General features: G+C 34.8%; 7 protein-coding genes across 11 annotated transcripts; 3 read left to right on the top strand and 4 right to left on the bottom strand.

Annotated features, from left to right (window-relative positions):
- The first annotated feature begins 2384 nt into the window (after nucleotides 1–2384).
- LOC17887445 (tricin synthase 1) lies at nucleotides 2385–4347 on the top strand. The gene is made up of 9 exons (XM_006293098.2): nucleotides 2385–2718; nucleotides 2804–2857; nucleotides 3040–3123; nucleotides 3217–3342; nucleotides 3523–3590; nucleotides 3684–3753; nucleotides 3823–3888; nucleotides 3975–4052; nucleotides 4146–4347. The coding sequence occupies exons 1-9, from the start codon at nucleotides 2473–2475 to the stop codon at nucleotides 4185–4187; spliced, it is 834 nt and encodes a 277-aa protein (XP_006293160.1). The 5' UTR covers nucleotides 2385–2472; the 3' UTR covers nucleotides 4188–4347.
- Nucleotides 4348–4688: 341 nt separating this feature from the next.
- On the top strand, nucleotides 4689–5487 carry LOC17885317. The gene has a single exon (XM_006292862.2). The coding sequence runs from the start codon at nucleotides 4887–4889 to the stop codon at nucleotides 5241–5243; it is 357 nt and encodes a 118-aa protein (XP_006292924.1). The 5' UTR covers nucleotides 4689–4886; the 3' UTR covers nucleotides 5244–5487.
- Nucleotides 5488–8551: 3064 nt separating this feature from the next.
- LOC17884933 (B3 domain-containing transcription factor NGA2) lies at nucleotides 8552–10034 on the bottom strand. The gene has a single exon (XM_006291479.2). It carries the CDS (start codon nucleotides 9609–9611, stop codon nucleotides 8685–8687), a length of 927 nt encoding a protein of 308 aa, XP_006291541.1. The 5' UTR covers nucleotides 9612–10034; the 3' UTR covers nucleotides 8552–8684.
- Nucleotides 10035–16666: 6632 nt separating this feature from the next.
- LOC17887322 (serine/threonine-protein kinase ATG1a) lies at nucleotides 16667–20198 on the top strand. Of its 3 annotated transcripts, XM_023782748.1 has the most exons (14): nucleotides 16667–17220; nucleotides 17303–17420; nucleotides 17520–17578; nucleotides 17664–17728; nucleotides 17836–17929; nucleotides 18021–18101; nucleotides 18196–18310; nucleotides 18403–18457; nucleotides 18552–18778; nucleotides 18866–18896; nucleotides 18996–19182; nucleotides 19249–19507; nucleotides 19580–19650; nucleotides 19783–20198. In XM_023782748.1, the coding sequence occupies exons 1-14, from the start codon at nucleotides 16990–16992 to the stop codon at nucleotides 19969–19971; spliced, it is 1782 nt and encodes a 593-aa protein (XP_023638516.1). In that variant the 5' UTR covers nucleotides 16667–16989; the 3' UTR covers nucleotides 19972–20198. The 3 variants fall into 3 exon arrangements, with proteins under 3 accessions (XP_023638516.1, XP_023638514.1, XP_023638515.1); XM_023782746.1 differs by having other exon boundaries at nucleotides 16728–17220; nucleotides 18866–19182; XM_023782747.1 differs by having other exon boundaries at nucleotides 16729–17220; nucleotides 18196–18307; nucleotides 18866–19182.
- A 431-nt stretch (nucleotides 20199–20629) lies between these two features.
- On the bottom strand, nucleotides 20630–22875 carry LOC17884949 (transcription factor bHLH67). Of its 3 annotated transcripts, XM_006292339.2 has the most exons (4): nucleotides 22325–22875; nucleotides 21390–21983; nucleotides 20944–21306; nucleotides 20630–20818 (listed from the first exon to the last, which is right to left on the bottom strand). In XM_006292339.2, exons 1-4 carry the CDS (start codon nucleotides 22355–22357, stop codon nucleotides 20726–20728), a joined length of 1083 nt encoding a protein of 360 aa, XP_006292401.1. In that variant the 5' UTR covers nucleotides 22358–22875; the 3' UTR covers nucleotides 20630–20725. The 3 variants fall into 3 exon arrangements, with proteins under 3 accessions (XP_006292401.1, XP_023638571.1, XP_023638570.1); XM_023782803.1 differs by having other exon boundaries at nucleotides 20630–20842; nucleotides 20893–21306; nucleotides 21390–22875; XM_023782802.1 differs by having other exon boundaries at nucleotides 21390–22875.
- A 735-nt stretch (nucleotides 22876–23610) lies between these two features.
- On the bottom strand, nucleotides 23611–24840 carry LOC17885236 (metal tolerance protein A1). The gene is given in 3 exon segments (XM_023783034.1): nucleotides 23611–24091; nucleotides 24093–24652; nucleotides 24737–24840. Coding segments are annotated over 2 exon segments (1035 nt in total). The 5' UTR covers nucleotides 24737–24840; the 3' UTR covers nucleotides 23611–23616.
- A 1392-nt stretch (nucleotides 24841–26232) lies between these two features.
- On the bottom strand, nucleotides 26233–26842 carry LOC17887122. Its single transcript, XM_006292514.2, has one exon. It carries the CDS (start codon nucleotides 26766–26768, stop codon nucleotides 26430–26432), a length of 339 nt encoding a protein of 112 aa, XP_006292576.1. The 5' UTR covers nucleotides 26769–26842; the 3' UTR covers nucleotides 26233–26429.
- Nucleotides 26843–27645: the final 803 nt, after the last annotated feature.

The following is a 27645-nucleotide window of genomic DNA, read 5'->3' as shown; positions in this document are numbered from 1 at the left end:
ATGTTAGTTTCATGTGACTATGTGAGTCATGCGACTGACCAATATTTTGCATTCAAATGTTATAATATTCGAATAAATTATATATATATATATATAATATTAATAAAATTTACCGATACACAAGGGATGACTAAAGTCATACAGTTTTAAACAGTAAATACAAAATAGCCATAGACCAGATTACAATTAATGTAAATTTAATTATTGGCTTTCTTCTTTTTTACTTATTACTATTTTCCTTAAATAATGCTTTTTATTGTCGATAAATATATATATATATATATATGTGACTTTTAAAGATTATAAAATTGGTGAAAAAAAAAAGATTATAAAAAATTTCAGTAACATGAAAACGATAAATATAGACGGTGGAATATTCTTTTTGGATGCGACAAAAGGCAATCATCCACCATACATTTGGGTGATTTTTACCATATTCACATACAACCAAAAGAAATCGTAGTCGTACGTGACAAAAAAAAACATATCTATCCATGCATGACTTGAGTGTGCTCGTGGAAACAAAATTACTATAGAGTAACATTTTCGATGTCTTTATCTTCATCAAAACTATTTTTCATTGTCTATCTATCTATTTATGGTCATAACCTCATACGGTTTATAACTTACATGTTACAGTCATCAACATACTTCAATAATACGTACTGATAAGGATCCCTTCCAAGATGGACTACACAAACCCTACTGATCGACAAGGGAGTCAAAAATATATATGCAAATGTGTCAAGACATGTAATGTAACTAAGTAATGTTTTATATATCTTTATGAATACATAACATACCCATATCATTCGCTGTTCAAATGTACATGCTCAAATATAATTTGACCAAGTACACTAAATCCATTAATATTGACTATATATAAGTTTGCAGATCACATAGATGTCTAAAAAAGTGGCAGGTCACACATATTAATTTAATCTGTTTTACATATTCTTATCTACAGCCACCTTATATAAGATTTATAAATTATTGCACGACGACTCGTTCTACGCGTCGTGAGTTAAACACGATCAATATTCGTCAATCGTCACTTGGTTCTTTAATTTTCTTAATATAGGTTCCCACATCACATGTTGTAATTAGATGACCATTTTTACGAATTCATAATTACTTTATTGGTGAGAATATTAAACAAAGACACGCGCTTTAAACACGGTCGTAGGAAATGAGTTTTTAACTCTTCGGTCATTTATTAAAGAAGTTAACAACAACTATACAGTTGACAAAGTATAAGATTTAGGTTTCCAATAAAGACATAAAGAACTTTACCCAAAAATAATAAAAAAAAATCAAGAAATCGAACTAAACAGATTGGTATTATCTCAAATTGTTTATATTTGAAAGAGTTACAATTTACAACAATATAAAATAGTAGCATTATCAAAAATTAAGTGGTTAAACTATATTGGAAATAATCGAATAGCTAGTAATAGTATTCTTACCCAAATGACATTAAAGCTAGTAATAGTATTCTTACCCATATAACCTTATTATATACTGTATTCTAAAAGCATAGTATCTTTTAATAATATCAAAGGGAACATGTCAACAACTTAAGTGTATGACATATATAACATGTTTATATAACTGTAACCTGTCAAGTCACATCGAATTGATTGATGTCGAATTTTCAAATGCGATTCTCGTGGACTTCAATATGTGGTTCACAAAGTTTTTTTTGTCTTTGTCCTCTTTTTTTTTTTTTTTCTAAGTCATTAACAAATGTTTTATATTTAGCTTTAGTGTCAATCTAGTCATGTAGATCATTAACAAACCTGTAATCAGTATTAATTAAATCTTTCTCTTATGAACTCGTTAAATTATTGATTTATTTATGTCATACGATTGGAAGATCTCTCTACCACATGTAATAATATACTCTCTCACGACAGATGAAAATATCATGTACAAAGAAGCTTTGGCATAAAAAATCACTTTGTAGATGGAATGATGATATGATATCATTTACAACAAAGTGACTCTGTACTTTAGTTTTAGTAGCAATTTATTTGCTAGATCAAATAGGAGACTGGCATATGTTTTACGTGTTGTTTTAGTCACCACAAATTGTCTATGATCTAAAAATATGCATAAATTTTGATACCATAATCTCTGGTAGTATAAGATTTATCATTCGATCAAAATTCCAAATTGGAGAAGAAATTGAAGTACAGTATGTGTGTGTGTGTGTGTGTTTTTTTTTGTTTAATTCCGAACATAAGGGTTATTTATAAAAACTAATATAAGTTTACAATCTACCTGTGAGAGATATTTCAAATATTAAGGGCTTTATGACTTAATTTAATAAACGAATAAATTATTTTTATCTTCGATATACCATCAACCCGTTTCAACATCATAATGACCCGACCCGGTTGGTTAGAGCAGACGCAGTCACGCAGATAGATTTCGAGTTCCGTTACGCTTTGAGTTTGGGGGAAGCAGAAGATGTCGACCGGTTTAGCTCTGAATCGCTGTTCGATTTCGGTATGTAGAGCGGCCGATACTTTACTTAACCGGCCAACGGTCTCCGCCGTCAGGAGTTTGAAATTCAGTCGCCGGCTGATCGGGAACTGCTCGACAGTGGCGAGTCCTTTTGTTATGTCCGACGACGAGAAGTACGGTAACAAAGAGGTTATTAGTCTCACTCCTCGCCTTTACGACTATGTCATCTCCAACGTACGCGAGCCTAAGGTTTGTGTAAACTCCTCCTCTGCTTTGGTTTTCGTCCTCCGTTTCCTCATATCTGTAGAGAGTTACTTGGTTGATTATTTTTTAGATTTTGAGGCAACTTAGAGAAGAGACTTCCAAAATGCGAGGGAGTCAAATGCAGGTAACAATTTCACTGGATTAGGTTCTCTTACTGCTTTCAGCTTGTGGATGATCTCTGATTTTATGCTCTATTTGTTTGGAATTTTGAATTAGCTTTTTCTATAAAAAAATGGATTATATTGTTTTTGTTCTTGACACTAGTAAGCTAATTTAGTAGTAAACTGCGTTTGGTTTTGGCTGTAGGTGTCGCCTGATCAAGCGCAACTGCTTGCAATGCTTGTACAGATTCATGGAGCAGAAAGATGTATTGAAGTTGGAGTTTACACGGTGTTTAATCTTCTTCCTATGAGTTTTATGAGCACTGTTATCTTTATGAGAATAGTAGCAGCAATTCGCAGCCGTTTTCCGTGTTTTCGATAGGGATATTCTTCATTGGCTGTGGCGTTAGTGCTACCGGAATCAGGGTGTCTAGTTGCCTGTGAAAGAGATTCTAACTCTCTTGAAGTTGCTAAGAGGTACTACGACCTTGCCGGAGTCTCTCACAAGGTGAGACCGAAAAAATATCCCATTCAATTGCACGAAAGATTTACTGTTTTATTCTTTTTTCGTTTGCGACTGTTCGAACCTTATCTTGTAAATATTGATACTATCCTTGTAACATGGTTCCTCAACATAGATTCATTTACGAACAGCTGTATGATTCTTTGATTTGTTTGCTCTAGTCAGGTTAATGTGAAACATGGTCTTGCGGCTGAATCATTGAAATCCATGATTCAGAATGGTGAAGAATCCAGGTATATTCAGTAAGCTTCTTTCATTGTAGCGTTGAGGGTGGCTCGGCTCGATTTGAAATGCTTCCCTAAAATTTCAGCTTCTTTTGCTTGCAGTTACGATTTTGCATTTGTCGATGCTGATAAGAGGATGTATCAGGATTACTTCGAATTGCTTCTTCAACTTGTAAGATGAATCACAACTTGCTAGTCTCTTTCCATAGGTTATCTTTAGCGGTTATATCTGCTGACGCAGGTCAGAGTTGGTGGAGTCATTGTGATGGATAATGTTCTTTGGCATGGACGAGTTACGGATCCTATGGTATGCATCTTACATAAACACAACCATGCTCTAAAAGCTTCTCGAATGAGAAGAAAGATCATAATTACATATTCCTAAACCAACAGGTGAATGATGCAAAGACCATCAGCATTAGGAATTTCAACAAAAAGTTAATGGGCGATAAACGTGTAAGCATTAGTATGGTGAGTTTTTTTTCTTTCTGGATTCTCTCACTGTACTCTCCCAAGTCCCAACACAACGAGCTCTTCAGTTTTTCACCTTTCTTTGTGCATTAGGTACCAATCGGCGATGGCATGACGATATGCCGCAAGAGATAAAGCATCAGGAAGAAACACTCGGGTCACAGTGAAACTGATCCAAGAGAGAAGTCTTTTGAAACATGAAAGGATCGGTGAAGCCAAGATATATTTCAGGATAGTGAAACAGTTCTTTTATTCTGAACCCATTCTCAGTTTAAAACTGAGAAGACTCATCAACTACAAGTGATAAGGGAGCAATTGGGAGACACTTTTAGGGTTATATAGCTTTGTTATAAAGTTTGTAATGTTAAACGTTAACGAATCAAGTTTAGTGGTTGATGTTAAAAGTTAAAACAAAATATAGTGGTTTAAACCGAAAATATGACTTGAATCAAACATGTTTTCTTATTTCCAAAATTATCTACCCGTAAAATCTGGTTTAGAATTTTCGAAGCAAATCGAAGTTGCTTAACATGTATCAATACGACGTCGTCGAAATAAATGGCAAGACGTTTAATTGCTTAAATGAAAAACTTCGCGTAGTCTCAATAATTTACTTCACTCGGTAGGTGGACCAGCTGTACCACCAATTCAAACAACACGGTTACGCTAACTCTCTCGAGAAAATCCCCAAATTTCATGAAATTAGGGTTTCAATCATTAAGCAAATCAGAAATCTCGACTCCCTTCACCACGAATCTCTAGGGTTTTTCTGGAGGAATAGATTTCTGGGTTTAAGAAGACCTCTCTTCAACATCATCATCAACAATTCGATTGATGTCTTCGCTATCACTGACCATTCCTTTCCTTTTCTTAGCTTTCTGCTTGATCGGGTTACAAGCCGCCGATGATCTTCCAGATCAATCCGGCGGCGGCGGCGTATGCTCCGGGGATTCTGATCCGGGTGGATGCCCAATTAACTGTTTCCGGGCGGATCCGGTTTGTGGAGCCGATGGAGTCACGTACTGGTGCGGTTGTCCTGACGCAGCTTGTCATGGCGCTCGTGTAATCAAAACAGGAGCTTGTGATACAGGTAATGCTGGAAGTGCTTCTGTTCCAGGACAAGCTTTGTTGTTGATTCATATTGTCTGGCTTTTCTTGCTCGGGCTCTCTCTTCTCGTTGGTGTGTTCTGATATCTGAGAGTTTATGGCGGAAGTAGAGAAGGAATTGATTATTTCCATTTCGTTCGTAGCGTTTAGTCATAACTTTACAGAGCACATGTGCTTTGAGATAGATCACACGTCCTGAGTTTGTATGTGTAAACTTGAGTATTGTTTTGCTTTGTGTACGTACTATATAAATATGTATGTAATCGATTCTGTTGCATTACATTATATGAAGATTTGATCAGACAGATGCTTAATTCTTTCAACACTATCAGAGTTCATGCTGGTCTTTACTTTATATATCTTCTTTTTTTGGACAAACTACTTTATATATCATCTATGTTTGGTTTGTTTTCAAGTAAAACCCTTTGCCAGATAACTTGATGGATCTGCTATTGGTACTAGTCATGGAGATTGAGCATAGGAAGAGTTCATATTGGTTTCCTTTAAATGATGAGTCTTTGCTTTAGATATCTTCTTCGTTTGGTTTGTTTTCAAGTAAAACCCTTTGTCAGATACTTGATGGATCTGCCATTGGTAGTAGAAGTGGTTTGAGACCTTATCCATGGAGATTGAGCATATAAAGGTTTCAACTTTTAGACATGATCCCTTGAACTAGAATACTAGCTACCCAAATGTGAATACTTTCTTTCTCTAACTCCAGCGAAGTATTTCCAATCATCTGTTTAATTGAAGAAGGCTTTTTTTACGTTCTGCTTTCGCTCTCATTGGTGATTGATTCCTAATCGATAAATGACAATGCACCGGGGAAAACACAACCAATTATGTATAGTGAAATCTCTCACGATTACACCCTTTCAAACGTGGTATAAGTTATAACGAGAGCCTAATCGTCTTTGAAACAAAGTCTTGATCTTGGATACTGAAATTCAAATATTGGTTCTGATTAGTAAAGTTTACACTCGGAACAATAGACACAATAGACCGATTCACATTTTCTTTTTAATTTTTTTTTTAAAAACAATAATTGGTATGTCTCAATTGTGTCACTGTATGAAATAGTATGTAACACAAAAATGCCGAACTATATATCCATTAGGTATAAACCCCGTACAAACAATCCCGTCAAAGTACTAATCGGTGTCAGTTTAGTTAGAAAAGAGATCCTTAACTGAAAATTGTATGTGACGCTCAGATTGGTGCTAATGGACAACAACGAGGATGGTCGATGAGGTGGTGGAAGGGATGACCGGCGAAGAAGTTATAAAAGAAATTGTTGGGTTTCTAGGGCAAAGTTTGAAATTCGAGAAATTGAGGACTCTGTCGTCAACTGAGAATCATGAGTTTAATACAACAAGACCATGGCTTGATCAACGTCAGCAACACCATGGCTTGGTGGTCATTAACATGGCTAAAAACATTAGGTTAGGGGTTCACTTTAAAGTATTTCTTACCGCTTCTTTTGTCCAAATGATTTTTTCTTTTTTGCCATGGATACAAAAGATTGGGTTTAAGGAAAGTTTAATTCTCCAAAGTAGGATGCTTAATTTCTTTTTTTTCTTGGAAATTTTAGTTAATTTATCGCCAAGAGCTGCCTTTTAAAATCAATTATTACTTTTCTTTTGGGAGGCGGGTACGTGTCTCATGACAAATCATAGTCATTATTCTTTTTTTTTTCTTTGAAAACAAATCATAATCATTATTCATAGGTCCGTCTAATATCTCAAACGCTCTTCACGTATATAGGCAATTATATGATTACATTATGTAATTTATAGGTATATATATAGCCCTCGCTGATTTCGATGGCCTTCTTTTCACAGCTATGGTATGAATAGGCTAATGACTTTACCTGACATGCTCCTGCTTTTTTGCTTAGTTTAACGAACTACAAAATACAAATGCTATAAATCTATAGATTTCTATCCCTTTTGCAAGTTAAGATTCCTCACAAAAATAGCAATTCCTATACATACACTGCTACACTTAGATATAAGATATACATACGACATAACTCAAATAAATATTAGACCAAAGTATTATGCATAATTAGATATACATACATAAATTAATTTTCTGTTGATAATATGGTGAAATATTAGACCAAAGTATGTATGTATCTTTCCATACAAGCTCATCCTTGCATTGCATGCATTCATGGTCATATATATATATATATATTACAAATATGTACAGTTAAAATACCTTCTTTTTTTTTTGTTCAACCCGTCTAAAAGGCTTTAGTTTTTATTAGCTTGTATGAATATAAGATTCGTATACGTAAACTTCAATTTTTAATTTTGTTGTGACATTCTACTGCACTAAGGCTCACCGTACAAATCTACAGCTGTGAAAATATAATTTTAACTCATCTTTAAGTAGCTTATACATAGACTATAATGACAATATATAAGCTAATTGATGTTTGTGAATTATGACTATAAATATGCACAAATAATCAAAAACAAGAACATGTATACACACTATCTATATACATATATATATACCATATAAAATCAATTGCCTGGGTGTACATATTAAATCTATAACTAGCATCACAATGTATAATGATTAATATATGGTTGAGTTAATTTCATCTTGAAATAAAAACTCGTGAGACTAACAATGGAATGCAGCTATAGAAATTGATCACACGCATATGGTCACACCGAACAAGACCTAACATTAACAATCCCTGCCTGTATATATATGTGTGTGAGTTGTTCAATGGTCCAGACAAGAAACCAGTTTGTTAACTGAGAAAACAATTTTTTAAAAATAAAATTCATTTACTTTCTCCAACAGTTAATGCATCAGCAGTATCTGTGAAAACAGATCATACCTTTTCAATCTTACCTAGATGAAAAAAGCTCTTCTTTTGAAAAATAAAATAAAACTCATGAGAGTATATATTTTAAAAAAAAGTAAAATGAAGAAAATATCCAGTTTTGTCTCTGCCCATCTCACTGCAAGCTGCAAAATCTGCTTGACTAATTAAGCAGAAGCAACAGCTTCAGAAAATGCAGCAGTAACAGGACAGCAGCCATATCAAATAAACTAAACAAGGTAAAAAAAAGTTTGATAACAGAAGACAAAAAAATAATAAAAAAATTGATAAACATTTAATGTCATTATATATACACAATGCTGCAATCACATATTATATACATATATACACACTTTCACTTTTATAAGACAGCCCATATCTTCTGATTAGTTTCTGACTTGAGGGACATGGGTTTTTAAGTTTTACACTGATCCCTAGCTATCCAAAGTTCTGTTCTGTATAACACCGACCAGCCAAAGTTGAATTAGAGACTCATTATAGGAAATTAAAGCTTCAAATCAGAATCAAAACTATAACAATTTTCGAATCTTTAAAAACACATGTAATTTCTTGATAATTATCATTAAATCTTGAAAGACGACATATTTGTGTCATATATATAATATATATGTATAAATGATCATATATATTTGTATTTTAACTAGTGTTTAGTCTCATAATCATGTTTCCAAATCAAAAGACAAGGAAGACTTTCCTTTCTTTGTAAAGAAGTGATGATCCTCAAGACTTGCAGCTTCCATTGCTACCAATGACTCGTCATCACTGCTCACTAACCTCAACTGGAGGAGAGAACCAGCACCAACCATAGAAACGCCGCCACGTGGCATACTACCACCGGAAGATGACGACTCTTCCTCCGTACTATTATTCACACTTCCTCCGCCCCCGCCGCTTCCGCACTCCATATCTACGCCAAACAGCCTTAACCTCTTCTCTCCTCTCGAAGCCACTTGTGCCCTCCTTTGCATCATCACCGGTACAGATTCAATCACAGCCGTTGGATGACTTCTCTCCATTGACCTCACATAGTAGCCAATTCCTAGATCTCGTTGATGAAATCGATGATAGAGGTTGTGGCTTTCGTAATTTGTCGGCATCTGAGGGTACTGAGAATAAGTGTAAAACCTAGGAAAGATAGCTCCGGCGAATGGATGATGAGAAGCTTGATGATGATGATGATGATCGGGAATCTTAGGCCGTCTCCTCCAGTCGATGTAGAGCTTGTCTTTATTACCGGAGTCTCTCTGGAAAGAGACGATGTCTCCAGCATCAAGCTTCTTGTCTTTGACGAAACGGCTCCAACCTTTAGTCATGACATAGCTTTGACTACTGTTCCAGTAAGAGTAACGAAACCTCCATGAGTTTCCGCTTCGATCCTCGAAGTTTAGAAGCAACCCTTTGTTGCTGTCGTTTGATGTGGAGTTATCTAGAGGGAAGTGTCTCTCTGCGTGTTGCTTCGGGATCACGAGTCGGTTTAGTTTACCTACGTCGCTTGGTGTTACTACTTTGTCGAACATGTGCTCTCTCTCCATTGATGAATTAGAAGCTTCTTCATTAATAGGTTTCTCTTCTTCTTGAATATTCATCGATCTTCTTGTTTTTTTTTGCGGAATAAATAAATCTCTCAGATCTTTTCAAGATTTCCACTTCCTCACCATACGATTCGAAATAAGTTCAATCTTTTTTGGTAGACAAGAAATTAAAGAAGGAGATAGAGAGAAAGAGATAAAACCCTAAAAGATTGAGAATTGAGGAAAAAAGGAGGAGAATTGAGTATGGTGGTGGATGAGATTGACCTAATTATACAAAAATGGCAAGTAGTGGGTTTTTTTTTAAGCCTAACTTCACCTGATTTAGCACGATTATTCTCTCTGACCTCTCTTCTTGATTTGAAGCTTTCTCTCTCTACTGTTTATGGAGCAAAGAGAAGCTCTTGGATGCCAAGAAAGATAAAGCAAGTTAGGAACAAATCTCTCAAGAACAAGAAAGGAAGGAGAAGAGAAAGAGAAAGAAAAAGGGAGAGAGAGAGAGAGCTCATGTAATATAAGAAGATTGATAGAGAGAGATATGGGTCGAGAGAAGAAGAGAGAGATGGGGCGGGGGGGGGGGGGGCCCATGAACAATCTGGTTCTGTTCATGTGAGCTTCTTGTCCTTTTTCTACCATCCTCGTTCCATTTTTCTCCATATGGACATTTTCATTTACTTTTATTTGGCCTTTTTCTTTTCTTTTCCCGTAATATGTTTTGATTTACACTCCAAAAATTATCTACGTATAATAATATACATTCTCCAAAACGTTATAGACATATATAGTCAGTGAATATATATATATATATATAAAGAGAGAAACTCGTAAAAATATTGTTGAAAATGAGAAAACGATCGAAATGGCATATTATATCATTCACAAGAAGATTAAAGAAAATGTAATATATGAAATATATAGTAATAATGTGTCATAAAAATTGTATATGAGATACAGTTGTTTTGGGTTGACAATTAACAGAAGACTATTGGATTTTTATGAACAGTTAAAACATAAATGCTAATTATTGAGGTCTGTGGTAAGGCTTTTATTTTTATTTTTTTTGGGGATGGGTTGCCTCAATCTGCTTTTACAAGGACAAGAATGACATGTCGTTTTACAGGTTTGGTCTTTACTGTTGACTTTATATGTATATATATATATATATATATATTTGGTTTGCCCTCACTCTTTTGAAAATCAATTATTCACACATCTATTTAACTGCGAATAAATAAGTGTAAAAACTCGTGTATATAGTAAGTATTTGACAAAAAAAATATATATATATATACGTTTGTATGACTGAATGCATATGTAATGTATGCATATGTGACACAGTGGCTACAATTAAAACTTTGGGGCTGTCAAGTTTGAACCTAACAAGTAACAAGTTTACTCGAAGAGAAAAGTTAGGACCTGACGACTTAAACTCATACCCATCTCTTTTTGGAAACCATGATTACAATTTACGGACCTAGCTAGATTCCGTTTCTTTTTTTTTTCTTTTTTGTATATTGCTGTGCCTAATACAGATAAGATCTAATAAGTTGTATTACGGAGAATTGTCTTCCGTCTCCTCGAACTTTTAAAACCAGATGAAAGCGATTCATCACCATTTGCGACTGTGAAATGGTGGGCTGATATTTTCATTTTCATTTTAATGTTTTCCTCCAATTGGTTACTATAGTAATGAATTTCTCATGCTATTAGTTTCACTTATAGATTTTATTATTACGAATAAAAATGCTACAAAAAGGATTTATACGTTAACATAAACCATGCTTTAATCTTTATTCATTTTCATATAACGTGAAATAAAATAAAGAAATTATAGTGTAGTACTCGTGGACCGACCAAAGTATCTAGAGTTATAGGGATGGAAATTTTTTTAGTATAGTTCATTTGTTTATAACGGTTTTAATATTTTTGCAAAATGAAACAGAAACCGATTCAAAATGTTTAGTTTTGTGTACAGCTCATTATCTAGACCGACATCACGTAAACATTACTACATAATACACATGTTGTTCTAGAATAAGACACGTGGCATTCACATGACCCCTTCAAATGAGAAAAAAAAACTGTAATAATAAGCTTTGTTTTTAAAAGTTTCGCGTAAATTCATGTTAAATCTTATCGTTCCTTACGTACATATGGTGGTGTGAGTGGTCCTGAAAGAGACAAAGCATCATTCATGTCTCGATGGCTAATTTCGGCTTAATTAAGGGAGAACTATTTCAATTAAGCAAGTCTAAATTAAGGCTGTATTTAAACTAGAACAAAAAGGTTAGATGTTTTCTTTTATATAAAATAAAAAAGGATTGAAGAGTAGTAGGTGAAACTCATGAAAGAACATTGATCAATGTGGTCCAAACTCTCATCTCACATTTACATAATTGAGTGGTCACAAAGCTTTCAGGCGATAACCTGTTCTTTTTCTCTTGGTTTGATGGTTCTTAATTTTATTAGAGACTTCATCAAATATATATTAACTTATAATATATGCTTGGCTAGTATGATAGGTATATATATGTACTCACCCACCTTTGCTTTTCTTTATTTCATGATATATCATACATAATGTCCCAAAAATTAAAATTCATTAATTCACAAGAAATTGATCGATCGGTCCAAAATATTATTACTCTATCCGGCTGGCCAGTGGGATTTCTTTTTGTGTTTCTCTGCAAATTAATAATGACGAATACAACAAATTATTTCTAAATTCTGAAAAATGGTGAAAACAAAATATGAAATGTTTAGTTTTATAGAAATTAGGAAGAGGACGTCGTAGCGTCGCCCTTTTCAAAGCATATACCCTTATAGCCACGGGACCTGTCTACATATATATAGTTGTATATATTATTATTCCATAAATCTTTTCATTCTAGTATTTGAATTTGAATTGCACCCTCAGATGCAAAAACTAACATTGTCATCATAGATATATGTGGGCTTATCAATTATATATGGATCGAGAAGACGATATCATATTGATATCATAATGTGCACATTAGCTAGCTAGGAGTTAGAATCAGCTTTATTCTTCTTCTTTCTACTCAACTATATATATTCATTCTCTTGTTGTTCAATATATATTCGTTTCATGAGAAAATTAAACAACTAACGGAGTGATGAGTGCTATGCTTTAGAACTATTTCACTTATTTGTAAACAAATTCGATGCCATACTAGACCCAAAAACTATATATTGTACAACTCAGAAATATCTGAAATCGTGCGGTTTAATTAGAAAAAAAATAGAGAAGAAGAAGAAGAAGATGGAGGTAGAGAGAAGTATGATGTATGGAGATATGTGAGGTAGGGGTATTAAAAGAAGAGTTTAGGGTAAGGACCACTACTTAATAAATAGAGTAAACCCAATTAGCTTTGTATTGTCACTTAACTCTTTTTAATGTCTACTTGCTCTTTTTTATCTATTTCCTTCTTCCACACCTACACCACACCATTACTAACTAACCCTATTTATATATGTTTTTTTCTCCCACTAGAGTCTATCTCCCTCATTTCAAATTTTCTATTATAAGTAGTCTTTTATTGATCTTAGTTAGGGTCTACATTTTCGTAAACCGAAGGACTAAGCTAATAACTAACTAAGCGTCGTACGAAGAAAGGGATGATGCATAATTCTCTCTATATAATATTGATGATTGAGGTGTGCTTTTAGTAAAAAAACATTAGGGTTTCCCATTTTTATTTTTATTTTCATTTTTTCTTGTGTATATAATTTTGGACCGGAGCGACACTGTACATCCGTGTTAATCAAATATAGTATCGAATGTTATATATGCCGCGACCATATTATGGGAGAGGTAAGCAAAAGCACAAAAAATAACAAAAATATTTGATTGTATATGGATACGATAAGTCGCGATCAAAGATAATAGTGGTGAAATATAAAAAAAATGTCGGACCATTTTATTTAATAGTAACAATTAATAATTATAACAAAAATTGAAGGATGGTGCGATAATGGCGACAACATTTTCCAACTGTCATTTGGCCCTCCCCAGGGTCTAGGACTCACCCCTCTTTCTCTATCCCTAGCCAACCCTTTCGTCGTCGTCTCTTTATTATAAATTTACAATAGATAACTTAATTTAATTCTTTTAAAACATTACTTAAATATAGCATGGGTCTCTTGTAAAAGTTTCATGTAGTATATAAATAGATTATAAAATCTTTACCTTTGGTATCTAATTCCGAATTGCTTTTATTATGATAGCAAAGGCTTTATACGTTTTCAGCATTGATACTGGTTCTTCTTCTCTCGAATTTTGTTTAATTTGATTATTTCATCCCCTTCAAGAATATTGTATCTCTTAGAACAATTCAACTAACCTAGATAGTTATTTATTTATATTTATAGGAATCTTATATTGAAAAGAATAGAAAATCTCTAATGAAATATATATATGTATATATATGTATATAAGACCATTAGTTTTTGTTTTTAATCTATTAATTCCAATTGGGAGATATCGTTAGAATGATTTGATACTCGACGCAACCACATATTTAATTCGTGAAACTAGCTATATTGGTTTCGAGATGAACAAGTGAAAACTCTATTATTAAATGGAAACAATAACTTTATCATATAATAATTTAAGACATGTACTTTAACAACAACAACAAAAAAAAACATTTTAAGACCATGTGATTTTGCTTATAATCAACTCCTCAGAAATATACAGTTAGAATGATCTGTTAGCTAGACTCAACCAGATCCTTAATAGTGTGAAACTATTCGTTTCAAGATGAACAAGTAGTGCAAACTTTATTATTAGATGGAAATAGTAACTTTATAACAATTTAAGGCATGTATTTTAACAATAACAACAACAACAAAAAAAAAACAATTTAAGACATAATTAAATCGATGGGTTTCATCTCTTAATTAACCTTAACGGTCCGCATACACACACACGATGACCATTCATGCATAAATTTATTTTAAAAAGTACATTTGGTGTGGTAGGGTGTTATAAATTGATATGGACTTAAAATAAAACATAAGAAAGAAGACGAAAAAATACAGATGGGATTAGAAAAATATAGATGCAAAATATATGAATATGAAGGTGTGGGGTTAGGTTTGCATAGGGAGAGAGAGGGATGCAGGAGAAACAAAGCCCAAGTTAGCTGCATAAAAGGGAGATATTCAATTGTATGAAAAATTGGATATGTCTTAATTATTAGTTTGAATTCTATGAATTTTTTTTTTTGTTATATATCAGAATATTCTTTACTATTATATATATAAGAACAACACGTGTTAGAATATTCACATCTACTGCTCATCTTACATACATATCTATATAGTATATATATACATAGACACTCCTTTTGATATACTCTGCAATAGCTGCAAAAGTCAGCTCATGATCCCAGCATCTAGCTAGCTATGCTATATATAACACATTCATGCATTATTGACTGCTTCCATAGTTAACTACACTTACACATATAACATGCACATGGCATGTAATAACATAAGACATGACAGTAATATGTAGTGTGGAGTTGGATCGGGACAAAACTTCGCATTATTTCAAGAAATTATTACTTCGAGCCCTCTGCAAACGTCTTTGTTTGCTAAAACCAATTCATGGCAGTTTACCATGCGTTATTGATCCGGAATACAACAGAGTTTGTTAGAAAATCGTCATCTGAATTAAGTGGAGAAGTGACCTAAAATAAAAACTATACAACATACATACATTTTTATAGTCAACATTAATTTTAAGTTGGAGTCTTGGAGATTCATGGATTTAAACATAACTCATCACTACCCTTGACACTCGCAATTAACTACTACAAAAATCATTGGACCATATATTATAAATCTTTTTTGTTGCGGATATAAATATAAGTTTTGGTCTGAAAGATTTGGGTACATACGTATATGAAAGATTGTAATGAAGAGGAAGGTGAAGGTGGTCCAACCAAATAAAGACGATAGATAAAGATTAAAGAGACTCCATTGTCCCTTGACAAATCTCTCATCTATCTCTGTTTCTTAGGTTTAGTCGCTTTCCCTTCTTCCCACCATACACGAAACTGTGATTTTTATCAATCTTTGTTTCTCAGGAGTAGTACTATTTATTGTTTCTGTGGAATATATGAGATTGTTTCATCGGCTCAACTAATATGGGTCAAAAGCCCGTTAGTGGCCTCTCATAAACTCTTAAATTGTGGGTCGTTTCTTAAACTCCTCCGTTTGGTGGCTTAATATGAACCTAGTTACTCTATTGGTTTTCAAACAATGTTGGGCCTAAGCTACGGCTCTAATGGGCTTACCTTGTGGTTTGAGTTACGTGGCACGTTCACGTGATAATTAATTAACTTCATGATAATTAGAGCAGGTCCCAGTGACATTGATTGTGCCAGGTCAATGGCTGATGTGGCATCGACAAACTATTTGTTTAATCATCAGTTCAGGTTTTGTCAGATTATCTATCACCGTACCAAAGAAGGATCATCTTGAAATAGTCATTAGCGATAAGCTATGCATTTAAATAATTTCTATAGCATATCCGTAAAACTATAAATATTCATATACGTCACTCCAAATCATGATTAAATCTTAGTTATTACTTATTAGTGGTAACATTAACATCTATGTTTTTATTTTGACATTGAAACAACGTTTATATGTAAAAAAGATATCGACTTTAAATTGTAACTATGACAATACTGGTATAACCCCTTTTTCTGAATATAAAATCTTGAAATGCTTTAAAGAGATATTCATTGAATCTAAAAAGTTAACATAAATTTATCAAACTAACAAAATTTAGTATAAGAAAAAAAGAGAGAAAAGAACCGTATTTTGAGATATACTGTTGACACAACTTATAGATTTTTTTTTTTTTTTGTTGTAAAGCTATAGTTTTGGTAGATTTTTCATAATACTAAAATTTTGATTAACAAGGCAAAAATTAAAATATGTTTTTTTCTTTTTTTTTTAAATATGTTAATATTTAAAATAAAAAGAAAACAAGGGTAATATTCGGAGATATTTGCGACGTAATTTTCCTGGTGGAATTTGGATAGAAGACGTCAATTTCAGAAGGTTTCTTCTGGACTACAAGTAAGAAACTCTTTGCTCATAAGCTAAAAGCCTAAAACCAAATCTCTCTCTCTCTCTCTCTCTCTCTCTATATACACAAACACAAACACAAAAGAGAACGAAAAAAAAAAAGAAGGTGACCGATTGCTTTACTGTGTATGTATGTAATATAAATAAAATCTGAATTCACTTGTTCGTCTCCTTTTCGTTAAACAAAAACAGTTGGGGAAAGTTTCGATTTTTCTTCTTTGGCCACTGAGAGACAGAGAGAGAGGTTTGGTTAGAAACAATGGAGGTTGATCCAAGTAAGGATCCGGAAGTCTAACGGGTCAAAACCCTGATGGAGTCGGCACGACTTGTGGGTGACTACGAACTTGGCCCGAGAATCGGGTCTGGTTCGTTCGCTGTGGTGTGGTTAGCGAAGCATCGATCCTCTGGTTTTGAAGTCGCCGTCAAAGAGATTGATAAGAAACTTCTTAGCCCTAAAGTTAGAGATAATCTTCTTAAAGAGATTTCGATCCTTCGCACCATCGATCATCCCAACATCATCCGATTCTACGAATCTATCGAGGTTTCAATTCTCTTTCTTTTTTCCTCTAGTAAGAGTGAATTTTGGGATTCATTGAGATTCAAAATTGATTCGAATTTTGTAGACTGGGGATAGGATATATCTTGTGTTGGAGTATTGCAGTGGAGGTGATCTTGCTGGGTACATCAATCGCCATGGCAAAGTTCCAGAAGCTGTTGCTAAACATTTTATGAGGCAATTGGGTAAACACAATCTCTATGCTTTTCGTTTGGGTGTTTTTTTTTTTTTCCATGTTTGTGTAATTTGGCATTGATGTTTGAATCTCTGTTTTTGTTGTGTAGCTTTAGGGTTGCAAGTACTTCACGAGAAGCATTTTATTCACCGAGATTTAAAGCCTCAGGTAACTTCAAAACTCACTTGACTCTCTCTCGATTTTTTTGCATTTGTAAAAAGAGTAATTATTGTTCTTCAATTTTTTTTTGCAGAATTTACTTTTATCTTCCAAGGAAGTAACTCCATTGCTAAAGATAGGAGATTTTGGGTTTGCAAGGTAAGATTTAGATCTCATATCTCAAAAAAAAATTGTTTGCTTTTTATGGAAAAGGTGTTAGTGTGGTGATATATCCACCATTTGGTATGTTATTTTTATTTTGGTAGGTCTCTAACACCAGAGAGCATGGCTGAAACATTTTGCGGTTCTCCATTGTATATGGCTCCAGAAATTATCCGAAACCAAAAGTATGATGCTAAGGTGAGGAAACGTATACAGTTTTAGAAAATATTTGACCTTTCAATTTTTTTTTGTTTCTTCTCATTGTTTTCTTGTGTCATGAATGTTTCAGGCTGATTTATGGAGTGCCGGTGCAATTTTGTTTCAACTTGTTACTGGGAAACCACCGTTTGATGGAAATAATCACATCCAGGTTTGTTTGCCTAAATCGATTGAATTGTCTCCTATGTGAACTTCTATTGAACTTATTGTGACCTTTACTATTCTTTGATGCCTGATCTCTACAGCTTTTTCATAATATTGTGAGAGACACTGAGTTGAAATTTCCTGAAGATTCTGTAAAGGAGATTCATCCAGATTGTGTTGATTTGTGCAGAAGTCTTCTCCGCCGAAACCCAAGTAGTGTTATAGGATTCTCTTTGTTTTTATTTTATTTTATCTAATCAAGTTACAACTCAAAATTTTCATTGGAAAATCTGTTCTTTTGACTGCAGTTGAACGCTTGACATTCCGAGAGTTCTTTACTCACATGTTCCTTAGAGAGCCAAGGTAATGTCTGGAGATTTTGACTAAACTACTCGCAACCTTCATTAATAAAGCTTTAAACTTTCTCTGCTTAATCTGTCATACCAAATATTGTTAGACAAGTGCCGGATGTTGAGCATTCTGATACTACTACCTCTATGGGAAAATCATCGTTGCCCTCCGCACAACCGATTAGTACAAACCGTTTAAAATCAAGTGCAGAGAACGTCTACAAACATGGGAGTTCTTCTAGTGCCCCAATTTCTCAAAATTTAATGCCACATATCTCTTTTGAGAAGACTAGAAAGGACACTGAAGGACAATGCTCATCAAACCAATCTGGAGGTTTGTTATACGCATGTTGTGTCTGATCTCTATTGCTTTCTATAAGTTCATATCACTCAGAATCTTTTTCTTTTGTCATTTGTGCAGTTGTTGACTCACTCGAGCTCATAGAGAGAGAGTATGTTCTTGTAAACCGTCCTTCTGCCTCGCTGGAAGGTTCATCAGATTGTTTCGACACATCATTGCATAATTCCGGGTTACCTAATTTCTTACCCAGGAATGAAAAAGTTTCATTGAGTTCACTTGAAGCACAGAGACCATTATCGGATGCGTCTGTTCCACGACCAGCAAGCGGATCGTATCTGTTAACAGAAGTTCAACGCTTAACAATTGTCCATCCTCCAACTAAGCTCCAACATTTGCATCAGTATGCACAAGTGCTTACAGAACTAGCTGGCGAGATGGTAATTAGAACTTCTAAATTCTGGCGTCTTAAATGATTAGAACTTCTATAACACAATTACATACAGGGAAACACAGGACAGGTAAAGGAATCTTTTGCTGTCACTCTCGTCGTTTTAGCTGTCTGGAGAAAAGCCTTAGAGATATGCGATTCTTGGATGATATCTGTTGGAGAGAATAGTGTGAACCCAGATCCAATCGCAGCTCCTGAGACTTCAATTCCAGATTTAAACTCACCTGTACCAGCCAAAACTTGGGTGACTCAAGAGTTTGTTACCGCGTTTAACCAAGCTGAGAATTCATCGACTCAACTAAACGAAACTAGTGGTTAGTACCTAACCAAGCAATGCTCTGTTATGCTTTTAATTATCTGAAGGCATATCATTCGCTTCATTGCAGCTGCCACTCATATGCCTGATGCCATGGAAACGATATATGAGAAGGCGCTAGCATACGGCAAGAGTGGTGGGGTAAGTATAAAGATGAACCTTTAGTTCTTTAGTCTGAAACTTTTGTGAAAAGCTTCCACCTTTATCAACCCATTTGTCCTAAAAGTCTGAACTGATCCTTGTTGTGGTGATCCATTTTTGTTTGTTTTTAAGGCTGAAGAGTATTTGAGTAACAAAGAAAGTGCAGCAACATTATACAAGAAAGCAATTCTTCTACTCTCCTTTATAATCGAGGAAGCAGTGACCTTATCTCTAAACCCTCCATTCTCATTAACCCCTGACGACAAGAAGCGGATTCTCTACTACATCTCTAACTTGCAGCATCGTCGGTCTCATCTTTAGCGAAAATCGACCGCAGCATTGTACATAAGAAACTTTCCCTTGGCTCTCTGGCTTGAGTCAAATCTATAACATTTGGGTTCCCTCCCTTGTTTCCCTTGAAATTTCGAAACGGTTACTACTCTATATTGATGATGGTGTGACCAAAAGTATTTGCCTCCCCCATTGTATAGTGCCAAATATCAAAAATATAGCTTCAAATACCAAAAATGCAAGCTTGTTGATGCCAACTACCAAGAGTGCCAATTCCAAACTTTCAGTTCCTTCACTAATTGGACTGTATGGGCTTATTCTGTGGACCCTTCAGTAAGTTACTAAAGTACGCTAGGCTCATAAGGCTGGGCTATATAGCAAACTTGATCAATGATTGCTTTTTCAATTTCAACATCATGTTGTGCTACAGAGTATATAAGATAGACCCTTGTAGACACACACTATTTATGACTGACAACGATTGTGAAGTCAACCCTTAAAATAGAAACAAAAGTCAAACCAGAATTGATGAAATATCTCATAAAGAAGAATAAGGTCAAACATTGTTAATTAAATAAAAATAGGACCCCAATCTCACAAAACACCCAAAACCTGAAAAATATGAGTCGAACAGTCCAAATGATATGCGGACAACACAGAATTTAAATCCGTCAGTCGGAAAACGAAAGAACAAAAAAACGAATTTTTATTCCCAGTAAAAGAAATTGGTATCTTCTTTATAATAATGATAAAAGATACAAATTTTGTTAGCTGTTTTGGAATTTTATGTGTTTAATGAAATCGTCGGAATATCAAAAATCTGATGCACTGCCGCTGTAATCTCGTCGGCCGATTCTAAGTCGCAGTCATCCTCCATCTGTTCCAACAAAATCGGAAAAAACTAATTTTTCTTATTTAAGGTTGGATTTTTTTTTTCTTTTCAATTTGGGCTTGAGGTTTATGATAATTAAAGTAAAAAAAAAAGGAAAGAGCAGTGTTTACCTTGAGGTTGAAGGAATATGAAACAGAGGAATGGGACAAAGGTGCGATATTGAGATGAAGAACAGTGAGTCTAAGCTTTTCGAGTGATATGATTCCTTTGAGAAGTTGCCCTTGTTTCTTTAGACATTTAACTTTAAGGCTGACATGGTTTTGTATCACTGTAGCTTCAATTTTGGGGATGCAAGTTTGATCTTCGCGAGTCGTCCACAACTCGTTCGACGAAATGCCTGAGAGATGGTCCTTCGCGTTTCCAACTACCTCACTGCGTTGTTGCGTTCTCTTTTGCGATTCAAGAGACTGTATGATTTGCTCGAGGACCTTCACGTAGTTTATTGCTCCCCCTACTATAGACGCTTGGTCTCCCTGCAAATACAAATTAAGGGTTTTTGATAAGGTTTTGCAGATTAAAGGTTGAAACTTTTTTTTGGTTTTTTTGTTGTTATTACTCGTTGGATGTAGGTTGGTGGGAGAAGGGCACGGAGGGAGCTGATATGTTCGTTCATTTGACGCCGTCGATTTCGTTCAACAGCAATGTGATTTATTCTTTGATTCTCGATCTCTTCAATGTTTTTACTTGGCTTGGTTTTCCTCCGCTTTCTCTTTTCTCGGGTCAGTTCTGGAGCCAGCAAGTGGTTGAGTTTGCGCTTGCGTCTTGAATTTGTGGTGAGTGGTGATGAGGTAGGAGGGAGTGTCATGTTTGCTTGGCTAAAGGGAAGTTCTTGGCTTGAAAAAGCTTGATTGGTTCCTCCCATGGATGATGCTGAAATCGGGAAGCGGTTGGTCTCCGATTGAACGGGTGAATGAAACTCCGGATAGCGTTCGAGTTCCCAAGTCTCTTTGACGGTTTGAAGAGACAATAGCGTTAGGAAGCTTGGCTCTTTGATAGTAAAAAACGATGAAGGGTCTTCACTCTGCAGCATCTGTAGAAAAGGAACTGTATCTTGTAATAAGCTTGCTTCCTCTTCTTTAATGGCAAAGCTTTGAGCCTCTGCAAATGCTGGAACTTCTAGGCTTCTCACATCCGCTTTCCGATCCAAAAACTGCAAGAAACACAGGGGAATGAGGTTGCATAGCATGAAAAAGAAGTGTAATTTAGTTCTACTGTGTGTTTGTTAGAGACTTGGTGGGTTAGGGCAGTGATAAACGAAAGTAGAAGGGATATTGGAATGTTTTCAAAAGAGAGGGAAGCAAAAATGATTGGAGAATTGTTATTGTTTTCTAGAAAACAAACAACAAAAGCATTAAATGCAGTATCTGGATTACTTAAGAATGAGTAAATGCAAGTCCATGTCTCTTGAGTATAGAAAAAATGATTCAAGGGAAGAGAGAAGATTGAAGAAAGGAGAGTAAAAGCTTTCTAAATTAAGCAAAAGATACATACACAGGGGTTGATGTGTCCTTGGAACCTCTCCATTTTGAGAGCTCTTGTTTGTTATGAAAATGTAATTAACACAGGACGAGTGACTGAGAAATAAATGCTAAAAATCACCAAAGAGGCAGAAGAGGAAACTCATGTACTCTCATCTGATTCTGAGCTTTTCTGGACTTGTAACTGTTAGCTTTATATAGAACAGAGTCTTTAGTAAGCTATTGAGTAGAGTGGAAACAGAGGAACTGTAAAAAAACAGAGAGGTAAGAAAATAGATGTGTTTGGGTACTGTAAGAGTTGGTGAGGCTGAGCAGAGCAAAGAAGAGAGAGAGAAAGAGATTATTGGTGGAGGCAGTTTTGTCTTGAAGTGGAGACAGACTTTGTGGGGACAATTCTAAATTACACAGAAGAAGAAGGTAAAAAGAGACATGTCATGGGTAAGAGAGCTTCCTTTGGGTTTGTGTCATCTTTCTCATGATGTCTCAATCATTCTTTCTTCACTATTCCCATACCATTTCTTTTATTCAAGACTCAAAAAGCTTAACTTTATACAGAAACTATGCTGCATGCATCCATCATGTTCCAATGATATAAACCAGCTTAGAGCGTTTTAATAGAGTTTCTAAAGCGTGGGAGTTTGTCTTTTACATTGCAAAACCCATTCATATCTAATATCTTGGTTACAAGGTTGACTCTAATAAAGATATAAAGTCTACAAATCTAATCTATTAAATGCCTTGGCTTCTACGGCATTAAACAGTGTTGGTCCTATAAAATGTCCCAATATGTCTACAATCTCACTCCAAACGGGTAAATTCATATCCGCTCTCGCAAAACTTGAACAAAGAAACAAAACATTCGGCCTTTGCATACTTCACGAAGACCTTAGAAACCTTATCAACAAATTAAAAATTCCAAAGAAGGTTTGGAATTGGATCTGTTTTTATCAATTGTGTACTGGATATGTTTGTTAACAGTCACACACGAGCTCTGGTTACTTCCTCTCAGGACAGAGATGCCCCACTACTTTTTTTCGTAGGTCTGTTATCAAAGATAAACGCTAGAGATTATGGTTCTTCTGACGTAACTTAACACAAAGCCCCTAAACTCAAATAAAGTAATGTCCTTTTAATTACCTTTTTAGAAGACAGGACAAAAAGAAACTTATTCATAAACAAAAAACACAATAGCATATCAGCATATGTCACAACAATGTAATGGAGAAGCACACGAGAAAGCGAAAAAAGATTGAACTTCGATCATGAAAATGACAGAAAACCTGAGAAATGAACCTTTTTGTTGTTTTAACGCTCGATTTGTATGGTAACGTGACTGATATGAAACTCTCTCCAGATGTAATCGATCACTTTGTTAAGAACCATATCATCATCAGCTTCTGGTCTAATCTTGACAGGACAAGAAACCAGAGCTTTTCCAACTGTAATTGCCCAAATGTGCAGCTCATGAACACCCACCACTTCTTCGATTTGCATCAATCCCTTTTCGAGTTGCTTCGCATCGATCTCCCTCGGTGTGCTCTCCATTAAAACTTCTAGTATGCCTCGGATCATCTTAATGGTCGTCCCTAAAACAATAACCGAAAAGAATAACGTGCAGATCAAGTCAATTACTTTCCATTTAGGCTCATACCAAATTAGACCCCCTCCAATCATCACCCCAATGCTCTGGATTAAATCCCCAAGAACATGAAGATAAGCCCCTTGCACATTAATGTTCCTCCCTTCCTTTGGTTTCTCTAACAACTGCTCAGCTTCCCCCCCCATGACTATGGCCATGCACATGAGTATGACTATGACCATGACCATGAGTATGAACATGATCATGCCCATGCCCATGCCCATGATCATGTCCAAGCACAACAATCATTATGATGTTTACAACTAAACCAAAAGCAGCAACAAGAACCATGAAGAAACCATAAACGTTATCATTAGTCTCTTGGAGGAGTCTAGTTACGGCTTCATAGACCAAAATCCCAGTGAGTAACCAAATGAGCTGGATTGAGACAAGAGCACCCAAAATCTCAATCCTGAAGAAGCCGTAACTCTGCCGGGGATTAGCTTCCAGAGAAGAAGCCCATAAGGAGAGCATAGAGATGGCAAAAGCACCAACATCAGTGAGCAAATGAGCTGCATCTGTTAGTATAGCCAAACTATTAGCCTTAATGCCACCAACAACTTCAATGCTCATGAACAAGAGACATAACACCACAACGAAACAGAGCTTTCGCATTGAAGCAGTTCGTTCCTTGGCATCACTTGAAGAAGCTGAAAACCCACAAGCTGTTTCACCACAGACTTTACTTCTTCTTGAGTCCATCTGCAGTAAGAAAATAAAGTAAGTTAAGAGCTAGAATCAATGAACTATACGCAATTCTATAAATACAGAGTACAGATTTGTTACCTCACAACAAGTCAAGATAGTAGAAACTCAAATCAAGAGTAAGGTTTAGAGTTTGAAACATGAAGTATATATTTAAAGAAGTAGGGAAAACAGAGAACTAACACAGGGACATGCATCCCACAACTACATCAGGATACGAGCAAAACAATATTTCAACATTACAACATACGAAGAAAAGAGAGACTAATAAAATTATAATCGATAAAAAACCCATGAAGTTAATGACAATGATGACAACATATTAATGCCAAAACCTATAAAACATGAGTAGTAGCAATATAAAAAGCTTATTTAAGTGAAGGTCCAATGTAACAATGACGAAATCCAAGCGACATCAGATTCTAATGTAGACCAAATCTTGATATCACCATAGAGAGTGCAAAGAATCTGGAAACAAAACCTTAATAATCTCTCTCCCCCATATCGTCCTCAAATTATTATTATTATTTTTTTTCTCAACGGAACTATTGAATTTAGCTGTACTATGATAAAAGTAATCAATTCATCTTTATTGATTTCTTGAAAGGCCCATTTATGAAAGTTGTATAATGGGCTAATTATGGTGGACCGAGGATGGATGGATGGATATACAGAACTTCGGCTGCTATATTGCCTACGAAAAATTATTTGGTCTTGTTAGACGGGATTTGACTTTGACTTTTTGACTGTTTTTAGAAAAATGCAAAAAAAAAAAAAAAAAAAACGTTTACATTATGTAAATCTCAGTTTCTATCAAATCTACTTAAACAAAATTTTAATATTCTATAATCTATCTAGAACCTGTAATAGAATCTTCCAATATTAACACTTTCATATATGGGAACGGGAGAGTTAACGTTGGCTTTTAAAAAATGAAGAGAAATTAATCCATTGGGTGATGCAACAACAATAGTTTATAGGATTACAATTTACACATTCACACCTATCTAAATTTCAAAAGTATCCATTGGGTGATGCAACAAACAATAGTTTTACAGGATTACACATTCACACCTATCTAAATTATCGCAGAAAAATCGTTGCAAAGCATGATAAATACATAATTATATTATTTTAACAAACTTGTAAAGAATTTAAGACATCAAAACCTTAATACAAGAAATTTTAACCATCCTAATTCTATTTTACATTTGGTAGAAGAATTCGATAATTTTGAAGGCGTATACGGTGAATGATCAGCAGTTGTGACCAAACACAAACTATAAAAAATTTAAACACGTTATGTTCTGGTGACTCAGTAGATTTGATGGGTCGATCAAAGACTTGTTTGAACCGGATGAAATATTGTTGATTGGATTTGAAGTTTGTTTGTAAGTTTACCTTTAGAGATTTTCAAATATCTAAAGCGCCATCAGATTTACGTTAGTCTGATATGTGATGATTAAGGTTTCCGGTTATAATGAATAATTAGTATAATTCTGTGTATATAAAAACTTTTATATTCGTTGACAAATTAAAACAGTATTGAGATTTACATGTATATATCTTCAAATTCATGACATAAACATACTACATTCGTTTCTTTTATTTTTTCTTCCTTTTATTTGAATAATGAAACTCCTTTTTTCTTATATTAATTACTCTAAGATATATGCTTTAACATGATAATTAATGAGCTAGAAAACATTATTGAAATGTCGTCTATCTAAACGTTTATGCTATATATGTTTAGGAAGGCACATATATCATTTAACTATTCCTCCGTGATGGATCCCAATCTTCGAGACACTAAGTAGTTTCCACACCGTTGAGACGGAACATCGTCACTGGAGCCAAGAACGCTCGCCGGTAAGCGACCTTCCATACATTCTTTAAGAATCAAGAAACCGATCTTACCACTGTCGTTAGATTGATCACCACGCCGCGCCAAATTCAAAAGCTCTTCCAATTTATCTCTTCTCATCCTCACTTTTATCCGTATAGTGCTGCTTCTACGTTGTCGTAGCGGCTCCTCTACCTCTCTCCCTCTTCCTCCGTCGACGCCAGAATTAGCCGGGTGCACAGCGCAGCTTCTCCTAAGAAAATTCCCCATTATCTTGATCTTTCTTGTTTTTCAAATGCTTGCATTAATTGATGTGTGTATGACTTGTCGTTTCTATAAATTTATAGGACTACAAGAGATTAAGATATTGTTAGGCATTTTTGTAAAGGCGTGGGCATTTTATATATAGGCGTGTGCGATTTGGTTTATATTGTTCTGATTGGGTATTTCGGTTTTGCCGTCAAAGCATGTCCAAACGAAAGCCGAAAAAAATTTATATAGTTTGGTACGGTTTGATAAATATGTGGTTTGGTTTTGTTTTTGATAAAAAAAAATTGATGCAAGCTGAATATATCGTATTGATATACATACATTAGATTAAAAAAAAAAATGTTGAAAATATAGTACATTCGATTATGTTGTACTAAATTTAGCTACGGTTCGGTATATAAATTGATAGCATTTGATTTAAGTAAAATCCGGTTAGTTTGAAACCCGGAAATTTTATGAAAAAGGGAAGGGAGTTGAGTAAGAATGTGAACTACGGCGATGCATGGGGCATGCGAGGTTATTAGACGGAAGTACATTTATTATGTAAAGACAGTGTTGTTCTGGTTCACGTATCTGCTGACGTGGAATCTAAGTAATACACACATGTTGTCAGGGTGTGTTTCACGCGTCAACTATCTTCAAATACGGTCTTTATCTCCGTGATTTAGTCACCTTAAACCTCTTAATTATATTATTACTCACCTATTTCTCGTTTTTATCAGTATAAGAAGAAAATAACATTATTATATCGAATGCAAAGTATGAAACCATCCCGTTTATTCTGATTGCGTTTCATTTTTTGATTCCTTTAAAATAAATTAAATGTATGCGTATGTATAACGAAGCTCATTAAAGAAAGCAATGTCGTAATCAATTC

This window comes from Capsella rubella, unplaced genomic scaffold (genome assembly GCF_000375325.1).
Source record: "Capsella rubella cultivar Monte Gargano unplaced genomic scaffold, Caprub1_0 scaffold_5, whole genome shotgun sequence".
Taxonomy (NCBI): Eukaryota; Viridiplantae; Streptophyta; class Magnoliopsida; order Brassicales; family Brassicaceae; genus Capsella; species Capsella rubella.
Note: the sequence above shows the minus strand (reverse complement) of the source record. Positions and strands in the feature narration are given on the sequence as shown.